The sequence below is a fragment of the Boleophthalmus pectinirostris genome, unplaced genomic scaffold, assembly GCF_026225935.1.
Source record: "Boleophthalmus pectinirostris isolate CB_2022bp ecotype Guang Dong unplaced genomic scaffold, ASM2622593v1 HiC_scaffold_6, whole genome shotgun sequence".
In the NCBI taxonomy this organism is placed as follows: Eukaryota; Metazoa; Chordata; class Actinopteri; order Gobiiformes; family Gobiidae; genus Boleophthalmus; species Boleophthalmus pectinirostris.
This window is the reverse complement of record NW_026571447.1, coordinates 31293768-31304664: the sequence shown is the minus strand read 5'-3', so window position 1 is coordinate 31304664 and position 10897 is coordinate 31293768. Positions and strand designations below refer to the sequence as shown.

Here is a 10897-nt window from a genome sequence, read left to right as displayed (position 1 = left end):
AGAGGAGGAGGGAGGGGGGGGGGGGGATACGGAGGATAAAAAAGCCAGTAATTAGAAACTGTCAGTCTATAACTCTAAAAACATTGTGTAGTGTTTTGAATGCACGTCTTGACTAATAATGTGATTTTTAAAGCAAATGTTTTACGCTCTTCCGCTGTGTTCAGGGAGAAAACAGAACCTTACACGCACCACTTGCTTTTCACAGCAAGAATCATTTAAGGATTTGTAATTATTGTTCTACAGTACTGTTTTAATTAAAATCGCAAAGGAAGACAAAAGATGTGATAAAATAAACTCCAAACAAGGAAAACAATAGAACAACAGAACGCCTGGTCCCGATAAGAGTCTGTTCTCAGTCATTCGTGCAAGATAAACACACATTCTGGAGTCGTTAAAGTTCAGCAGAGGCCTATTCACTTGTTCATTCAGATTCTAGTCAGTTGTTTGTGTGACAGGACTGTACCTGAGTTGCGGTGTGGGTTGGGTAAAGTGTGTCCGCTCAGCTCCCCAGCGTGATGCGACGGGTGGAGGAACTGCTGCTGTGAGGCCAGGAGGTACGACGGGTGGTACAGGCTGTCCAGAGAGTGCAGGAAGTTCACCTGAGGGCAAGATGGAGTCGATAGTCTTTAATCGATACGGCGGGGACAATTCAGGTTTCAGGCAAAAGATTCGTTCCCTCATAATGTCAAGGAATTAGTACAGCGAGAGTTCTTCGTTACAATATCACGATGAATTATATTATCAATAAGAAGAATCCGTGTATCATTCGTTCATTTGTTTTTCGATATAAAACCAAAAATAAGAAAGCGAAAAAACAACAATTTTCTTCATTATTTGTCTCCAAAACCAAAATGTAAATACGGATAACGATTTGTTTTTTCAGTTTTCGATTTTGTGTTTAAATGAAAAATGGAAAAAAATGGATAAAGGCCTTTTCCAGTTTCATTGACTTAAACTGTGATGCTGGTCTGAACCAGGACTAAAACAGGTCTAAACCAGCTCTAAGTCAGGTCTAAACTGGTCTCAGTCTTAGTCTCAGGCCCAGTCTCAGTCCTGGTCCTGGTCCTAGTCTGGACCCAGTCTCAGTCCTAAACCAGGACTAAACCAAGACTAAACCAGGACTAAACAAGGACTCAACCAGGACTGAACTAAGAGTGTCGGGACTGGCCCGGACGTGCGCCTGCATAGACTATCAGGTTTCCTGTGATCAGGCAAACCGGGACCAGACTGGGACCAGACCAGGACTGAGACCTGGTTTACTTCTGGTTTAGTCCTGGTTTATTCTTGGTTTAGGACTGAGACCAGGACTGGACCAGGACTAAGACTAGAACTGAGACTAGAACTGAGACTAGGACTGAGACTAGAACTGAGACTAGGACTAAGACTAGAACTGAGACTAGGACTGAGACTAGGACTGAAACTAGAACTGAGACCGGTTTAGACCTGATTTAGAGCTGGTTTAGACCTGTTTTAGTCTTGGTTTAGTCCTGGTTCAGTCACAGAAATGGGAAACCCGTTTTTTCCATTATTCATTTAAACACAAAATCAAAAAATGAAAAAAAAAAAATATATATTAAAAAATAAAAAATTTATCAGTTTTTTCATTTCGGTTTTGGAGACAAATAATGAAGAAAAATGCTGTTTTTTTTCTTTTCGTTTTCTTATTTTTGGTTTTATATTGAAAAACAAATGAACAAATGATACACAAATTCAGAAGGTATAATTTTTCTGAAGCCCATGTGTAAATTGTGGTATTTTTTGTCGCTAAAAAATGTAAATAATAAAACCTCTCACCTCCAGAGTCAGTTCGTTGCTGGTGTATCGGCCGTTCATCTCGGAGCAGGACAATCGGAAGCGCCTCTCGAAGCGGGCAGAGCCTTTGGCCAGACGATAGCGCACAGAGCGGAGGACGTCCTCATACACGGAGATGGACTCAGCTCCTGTACACAACATCAATAAGGTTTAACAATAAGAACCTGAACCTTCACGCCTGTAGGAAGTCAGTGCTACGTTTAGACTGCAGGGCTTAATGCTCAATTCAGATTTTTTTGTGAAATCGGACTTTTTTGCGAGCTCGTTCACATTTCCAATTAAATACGACTTGTCTGTGATCTCCAGTGTGAACTTTAACACCCCAAAAGTGTCCCGCATGTGCATTGGAGGACACAGTGATATCACACTCAGCGAGCATGCTCAGTGTTTATGGAAATCGCCTAAACACTGGGCTTGTCTCACAAAATACGGTCCAGTTCTTTCGTAAAATGGACAGGTTACACATCCACGGCCGCTTTGTATATTTGAGTCTTTAGCCTCCTTGTATTTCACTCACAGGCTCTTTATTTTTTGTTGACATTGGAGTCAGGATCGCCTGTAGTCACACTCCGACATTTTTTTGGCAATCATTTCAAAAACCACCCGGTTCCGATAAGACCCCTCCAATTTGTCCTGAATACAGCGATCCCCCCAAATATTAATAAACTCGCTAACCTCACTTTCTCTCCATTGACTAGACTCTGAGCCTGACGTGTAGGTGGGATGAAGGCAACCTGACTGTTCAGACTAAAGTTGCATGTCAAAAGATTGGATGTGTATCAGTTTTCGGAGCACATATCCAAGTGGCCTGGGTCGCATTTGAAAAATCAGATCTGTGTCGTTCAGACTGTCAGAAAATCAATACTGGTTGCTGGGTCGCCGTGCTTCATAGAAACATGGTTACATTAGTGGTTGCTGTACCTGTAATGGCGATGTCGCCGTGCTTCAATAGAACCATGGTTCGTTCGTGTCTGCTGTACCTGTGGCATGGTGTCGGTACCGTGGCTTCCTTCATAGAACCCGGTTACATTGCGTGGTGTGCCGGTCGTACCAATGTAGGCTGGCGGAACCTGTAGGTACCTGTGATGGCGATGTAGGCCGTGCTTCCCCATGGTTACATTAGTGGTTGCGGTACCTGTGATGGCGATGTAGGCCGTGCTTCATAGAACCATGGTTACATTAGTGGTTGCGGTACCTGTGATGGCGATGTAGGCGTGCTTCATAGAACCATGGTTACATTAGTGTCTGCTGTACCTGTGATGGCGATGTAGGCCGTGCTTCATAGAACCATGGTTACATTAGTGGTTGCGGTACCTGTGATGGCGATGTAGGCCGTGCTTCATAGAACCATGGTTACATTAGTGGTTGCGGTACCTGTGATGGCGATGTAGGCCGTGCTTCATAGAACCATGGTTACATTAGTGTTGTGTCCGTGTGTGGCCTTGGTGGCGATGTAGGCCGTGCTTCATAGAACCATGGTTACATTAGTGGTTGCGGTACCTGTGATGGCGATGTAGGCGTGCTTCATAGAACCATGGTTACATTAGTGGTTGTGGTACCTGTGATGGCGATGTAGGCCGTGCTTCATAGAACCATGGTTACATTAGTGGTTGTGGTACCTGTGATGGCGATGTAGGCCGTGCTTCATAGAACCATGGTTACATTAGTGGTTGCGGTACCTGTGATGGCGATGTAGGCCGTGGTGTTGATGATCTCCAGTCCTCGCTCTCGCACCACGTCCATGTCAACCAGAAGCTCCTCCCTCTCAGAGTTTAGCTCCTCCCCCAAAGGCTGCACCTCACAACCGTCCAGAGTGTGCGCCACAGCGTCCGACATGAGAGCTGAGAGAAGAGAGAGAGAAAATGGAGAGAGAGTATTAAAGAGTTACAGAGACGGAGAGAAAGAGAGAGAGGACAGAAAGAGTTACAGAGAGAGAGAGAGAGAGGGAAGTGGAGAGAGAAAGAAAGGGATAAAAAGAGGAGAGAGAGGAGAGAAAGAGACTGGGGGGGAGAGAGGTGGAGAAAGAGTTCAAGAGAGAGAGAGACAGAAAGGAGAGGGAGAACAGAGAGGAGAAAAGAGAGAGAGGGGAGAGAAAGAGGGAGAGAGGCAGAGAAAAGAGAGAGAGTGGAGAGACGAGCACGAGAGAGAGAGAGAGAGAGGGGAGAGAGGGGGGAGTGAGGGAGAGAAAGAGAGGGAAGGGAAGAGAGTTGAGGGGGAAGGAGGGAGGGAAGAGAGAGAGAGAGATGAGGAGAGAGGGACGAGGACCGGGAGAGAGAGGGTGAAAGAGAGAGATTGAGAGAGGGGAGTGAGGGAGAGAAAGAGAGAAGAGAGAGAGAGAGAGAGGAGTGAGAGAGAGAGGAAAAGAGGAGAGAGTGGAGGGACGAGAGAGAGAGAGCATAAAAAGATGCATAAAAAGGAGAAGGAGAGGGGGGTGAGGAGAGAAAGAGAGAGAGTGAGGGAGAGAGAGGGGAGTGAGAGAGGAAGATGAGAGGAGAGAGGAGAGAGGGGGAGTGAGGGAGAGAGAGAGAGAGGAGAGAGGGGAAAGAGAGAGGAGGAGAGGGAGTAGAGAGAGGAGGAGGGGAGAGAGAGCGTGAGGGAGAGAACACGGAGTGAGGGAGAGGGGGATGAAAGAGAGAGGGGGAGTGAGGGAGAGAAAGAGAGAGAGAGGAGAGAGAAAGAGAGAGGGAGTGAGTGAGGGAGAAAGAGAGAGAGAGAGGGGGGATGAGGAGAGAAAGAGAGAGAAGAAAGGAAAGAGGAAGAGAGGAGAAAGGAAAGAAAGACAAGAGAGAGTGACAGAGAAAGACGAAAGGGAGAGAGTTACAGAGAGACAGAGGACGGGAGAGAAAAAAGGGGCAGAGAAGAGAGTGAAGAAAGAAAGAGAGAGAGAATGAGGGAGGGGGAGAGGAAGGGCAGAGTGCACAGGAGCTTAATCAGAACTTAATGACACTTAAATATCACAGACAAATGAATGCCAGCTATGATTAAGAATTACAGCATCATTAGTGAGAATAAACACGAGGTGATTAAACTGACAAAACAAATTTCTGTTTCATTCGGAATTACTTAAATCTGAAATATTGTGACTTGAGTAATTTCGAACAGTGTTTACGTACTCATCTTAATCAACATTATTTGACTTTTTCAAAACATTTTCAACAGATTTGCATCTTATTTTCGCATTATATGACAATGAAGTAGAAGTGTTTTGTATTCCAAGAACGTCATTTTGTGGATCTTAGTTGCAAATAACCCAGGACAGAATGTGCTGGAGTTAGAATATCAAACCTGACCTGACCTGACCCGGCACCTTTTTTTCATTTGTGTGGTTGTGCAAACTTTGTCTGGCCCCAGTACAGATATATTGTGTAAACAGCTCTCGAGGTCAACATAATTCAGCTGTGTTCTGTCAGCAACTAATGAGGCTTTTTATTATTCGATAGTCAGGGTTCCCACTCTTTTTCATGAACTAAATTTCAAAACTTTTTCATGACCTAAAGTGAATTTTCCATGACTTTACGGTACCCTACAAATGACGAACTGATCAGACTTTTAGGGCTGAATATGAAATCTTACCCCTTTCCACTCACCTTATGGTTTGGTTTATAGTTATTTAACGTTCAAAATACTGTCAGTGCATTTATTGTCGTCTCTTTTAAACAAAAAGCGCAGACGTTCGGAAATAATCATAACAGCCTAATGAGAACTTAACAGAAAGCAGTAGTTGTGTGAAAGAGATACGAAAATTCCATGACATTTCCAAAACTTTACAATTTCCATGGCTTTTCCAGGATTTCCATGGCCGTGGAAACCCTGGATAGTCAGGAAGTGCACATTAGCATGCATAAGGTAAGTGGAGAAGAAGAACTTTGGACCACTGCAAACTATTTAAAATGAACTAGTGTTTTTCATGTTTTTTTAAGACTGTAAAAATCAGGCACAGCGCCATAAATAGTAATAGTTTTATAGAACGATTTATATAAAAATAATTAATACAGTCAGTTGGAGCTTTTATACAACTGTTGTATAATAATAAATAAGAGTAATTCAAGTCACTAATAATTGTTTTAGTTTGTTTTCAATTCACTGTGTTGAAATGTTTCTTTGAGGTCCGGTTTAGGGGCCACACGGTTTCATCTCTGCTGTTTGGCTTCATCAATCAGGACCTGCAGTGTGGACTGGGGCGGTCTGCAGCTGGGATGAGGATCAGCTCCTCCAAATCCGAGGCCATGGTTCTCGACCGCAAAAAGGTGGCATCTCCGGGTGGTTGGGGAGTCCCTGTGTCAAGTGGAGGAGTTCAAGAATCTCGAGTGAGGGGAGGATGGAGCGTGAGATTGACAAGCAGGTCAGTGCACTGTTGTGGTGAACAGGGAGCTGAGCCAAAAGGCAAAGCTCTTGATTTAACGCTCAATCTACGTTCCTTCACCTATGGTCATGAGCTTTGGGCAATGACCGAAAGGACAGGATTGTGGATACAAGCGGCCGAAATGAGTTTCCTGCGCAGGGTGGCTGGGCGCTCCCTTAGAGATAGAGTGAGGAGCTCAGTCACACAGGAGGAGCTCAGAGTAGAGCCACTGCTCATCCATGTCGAGAGGAGCAGCTGAGGTGGCTCAGGCATCTGTTCCACATGTCTCCTGCATGCCTCCAGGCATGTCCCACAGGGGAGGAGGCCCTAGGAAAGACCTAGGACATGCTGGAGGGACTATGTCTCTCGGCTGCCTGGGAACGCTTCAGGGTCTCCTGGAGGAGCTGGAAGAACTGGGGTGTCTGGGGCTGAAGGAAATATAGGAGTCCCTGCTTAGACTGATGCCCCCGCCACCCAGTCCCAGATAAGCGGAAGAAAATGGATGGATGGAAATGTTTCTCATGTTATGTTTCTTATGTTTTTTCAATGTTTTACTGTTATTGTGAGTGTTTTGAACATTTTTTTGTAGCTTTAAACTATAAATGTCAAACTAAACAGGACACTACTATTCTTTTTGGATATATAATTATTTGTTATTTGTTAATTTTTCAAATCAAGTGAAATATCTCAAGCACATTTAAAAGAGCCAAAGCTTACCAAAGTGCAGAATAATAACACAACAACGTGATTCTTTTTTGTCTTACCTCCTCCCTCCATCCCCTGTGCCGCTGTGTTGACTGCGTGAGACAGGGAGCAGACGATTCTCAGCTCGGGGAAGAGAGGTACTCCATGTGGGCTCTCGAACTCGGGAGCGGGGCGGGCCAGGTGAGGTCCGACCCCCGACAGAGAGATCTGCGGGGCGTCTGGCTGAAGCACCACCAGGTATCCCTCCAGCTGCTTGAGGGACAGGCAGCTCTCCTCATTAAAACATCTGCAAGAAAACAGAGAGGACATGAACTCATTTGTAAACAAAATCTTTTCTCGTACCCAACTGGTTTACCCCCGCAGGAGCAAAGCCAAGGCAAGTTTATTTGTATAACACAAATTTTAACATAAGTAGTCTTTTTTAAAGGTGCACTGCATAACTGAGTGAAGACGCCAGAGGCTTTTCTCCTTAAAGATGTTATTTTTTGCCTATAATATTACATCTTACACTGAAAAAAACAAAATTTAATCAAGTTAAGATGACTTGAATTAAGAAAGTTTGTCCATAATTTGAGTAAATTTCACTAGACAAGTAAAATTATCTGCCCGTGGAACAAGACATTTTGTACTTAAAATATGAAAATACATCTGGCTACACTTAAAATAAGAAAAAACTACTTTTTGCACTTAAAATAAGAAACAAAATGGAATGTTGCTTGAATTAAGAAAAACAAACTTATTCCATTGGTAGACCATTTGACTTGTCAAGTTGAATCGACTCAAAAAAATAAAAAATTCTTAATTTAAATCAATTTAAGTTACTTAGATATTGTTTTTTTTTACCAGTGTATCTCAGTGAAAACAAAACATAATGAAAAAAAACATAAGCATTTTAAAATGTAAAAATAGTTTGCATCGAAATCGAATCGAAATCACAATTTGAATTAACGCAATTGGCAAATTGTGAAGGCGGAAATGTTTAAAGTACCATAATTTCCTCCACAAACAACAAAAAAATCCTGTCTTATTCTGCTTAAAGACAAGTATTTTAAAATAGAAAAATGCAGATAAAACAGTTTGAATTAAAATTGAATCAAAATCACTATTTGAAAGAACGTACTTGGAAAAACGTAAAGCTGGAAATGTTTGAAGTACCATCATTTCCTCCACAAACAACAATCACAATCACAATTTGAATGAACACCATTGGCAAATGCTGAAGGCTGAAATGTTTGAAGCACCATCATTTCCTCCACAAATAACAAAATATCCTGTTAAAAAAGACAAACAAGCATTTTAAAAAATGAAAATGCAGATAAAATAGTTTGCATCAAAACTGAATATAAATCACAATTTGAATTAACGCAATTGACAAATTGTGAAGGCGGAAATGTTTAAAGTACCATAATTTCTTCCACAAACAACAAAAAATCCTGTTTTATTCTACGTAAAAAACAAGTATTTTAAAATAGAAAAATGCAGATAAAATATTTTGCATCAAAACTGAATTGAAATCACAATTTGAAAAACGTATTTGGAAAAACATAAACCTGGAAATGTTTGAAGTACCATAATTTCAATAAAAAATAACAAAAAATCCTGTCTTATTCTGCTTAAAAAACAAGTATTTTAACATAGAAAAATGCAGATAAAATCGAAATCGAATCAAGATCACAACTTGAATGAATGCAATCGACAAATCGTAAAGGCTGAAATGTTTGAAGAACCGTAATTTCCTCCAAAAATAACAAAAAACCTGTCTTATTCTGCTACAAAATAGTTTGCATCAAAACTGAATTGAAATCACAATTTGAGAGAATGTATTTGGCAAAACGTAAAGCTGAAAATGTTTGAAGTGCCATAATTTCCTCCACAAACAACAAAAAATCCTGTCTTATTCTGCTTGTATGGAGGATTTTTTTTGTTTCAAATTGTCATGATAGATTATAGAATGCAGTAGCCTTGTAATTATGATGACCAAAAAAAAAAGAATAAAAATTCATCAACTCTGGACGTGTGGGGCTAAACATTTGCCAATAGATAACGACACTGCCTCGTTATCTGTTAGCTGACAGGCTGTCAATCAATCTCCCTACGTTTCTAGTGTAACTGACTTGCCTGCGCCGCCGTACGTGGTTTACGTACGCCTGTCACGCAGTCCACAGACGCAAGACGAACAGACGCTGTTTACTCCACCAACGCAACAGTTCTTAGCGGCTTTTTTTGACCTATATCTTCCTCACAGTTTGCACAAAGTTTGTTGCAATGGCGACAAGAATCCAGGAGCAGTTCGCCGCAAAAGAAAGTCCGTTTTTGAGGTCGCTGAAAGAAGAAGACAAGGGGAAAAGCAGCGAAGCCAAACTAAGGTGATTCTTGAGATTCATTCCAGCGATGGCGCAACTGAAGCAGACGCAGGGTCTAAAAACTGACGCATTGGTCCACAAATTACTCCTGGACAGGAAACTTCTGCTTATTATGAAAACGTACTTTATTTCCAAGAGCTAACAAAACGTTTTTCAGGACACGAAAGCGATATCCTATGTCTGAAAACGTAATTTTCAAGGCAAAGAAAGAGTCCGCTTGCTGCTGCGTGTTGTAGCTAGTTCATTCGCACTGAATCTCCGCGCAACCTTCTCTGCACCCCTTTCCTGCTCCTCTCCCCGCTGCCCGTTCCGCTCTTCCCTGCTCCTCACTTCTCCGGGCAAAATCTCTCTCCTCTCTCTCTGCTGCTCTTTCTCCTACTCCTCACTTCTCGTCCGCGAACGAAATGTCCTTGGAAAATCCTCTATACAACCTTAAAAAACAAGTATTTTAAAATGGAAAAATGCTCATAAAATATCAAAAAAATCACAATTTGAATGCATGTAATTGGTAAAAAACGAACAAAACAAAAAAAATGCTGAAATGTACCATCATTTCCTCCACAAATAACAAAATCTCCGGTCTTATTCTGCTTCAAAACTGCTAACCTGTTGTTTAGATCTGCGTAAACCTGTTCTAAAATGTGATTCTTGTATTTTTTTTGTCAGTCTTTTTGTTCATTCTTAAAAACTGTTTAAATATATCTCCAAGTTACTGGTCAGATCTATGGAGAGGCAGTAAGAATGCAGGTTTTTTAAGGTATTTTTGAGCAATAAAAACACCTTTAATCGAGAAAATGCGCAATATGTTTATTTGTATGGCCCAAATAGTAATTCAAAGTGCTTTACCGCTCACTAAACAATGACCACTGTTAGTCTTGTACATGTTTCATCCTGCAGTGTCTCAGAGGGCATTTCTGCTCTCGAGTCTGTTAAATTCTCTGTCTGAGGGAGCGCGGCTGATTTAGTGGCCTCTGCAGAAACCCACCGTTCAGCCATCTGGGCACCTCCTCGCGTCGCTCTAATCTCCACCAGGAATACAACCTGACAGAGACCCCGGACTGAACCGAGCACAGAAAACACTTGACCTTGAACTGGCTTCAAAACAGCCAACGGTGGAAAGAGAAGACAAACAAACAAAGAAAATAACAAAATACTGCTGCTTCTAAATGACATCATGCAACTGGAAGCCACAGTAACAATGAACGCCAGAAGAGTTTAAGCTCTTAGAGAATTTGTTTTTTCCTTTATTCTTCTAAACACAAAATCGGAAACTGAAAAAAACTAATCGAATCCGTGTATCATTCGTATTCGTATCAATTTTCTCCAAAATCAAAACGAAAAGCAGATAACAATTTGTTTTTTTTTTTTTTTCAGTTTTTGATTTTGTGTTTAAATGAATAATGGAAAAAACAGATAACGTCCGTTTCTCGTTTCCGTGACTTAAACTGCGATGCCGGACTGAACCAGGACTAAAACAGGACTGAGACCAGGCCCAGACTGAAACTGAGACCGGGACTGAGACCAGTTTAGTTATGATTTAGTCCTAGTTTAGACCTGGTTCAGTCCTGGTTCTGTCCCAGTCTGGTCCTGGTCTCAGTCCTGTTTTAGTCCTGGTTTAGTCCAGGTTTAGACCTAGTTTAGACCTGGTTCAGTCCTGGTTTAGACCTGGTTTAGT

The 10897-nt window shown here is 41.9% G+C and overlaps 1 protein-coding gene across 1 annotated transcript in view; it reads right to left on the bottom strand.

Moving 5' to 3' along the window:
* Nucleotides 1-10897, bottom strand: part of clstn3 (calsyntenin 3) — a 101534-nt gene that overhangs the window by 5540 nt on the left and 85097 nt on the right. Inside the window, exons 14-17 of the mRNA XM_055163796.1 lie at nt 6919-7145; nt 3492-3653; nt 1795-1940; nt 464-599 (exon numbers count right to left, since the gene is read on the bottom strand). Coding sequence (XP_055019771.1) covers nt 464-599; nt 1795-1940; nt 3492-3653; nt 6919-7145 — 671 coding nt within the window. The remainder of the gene's footprint in view (nt 1-463; nt 600-1794; nt 1941-3491; nt 3654-6918; nt 7146-10897) is intronic.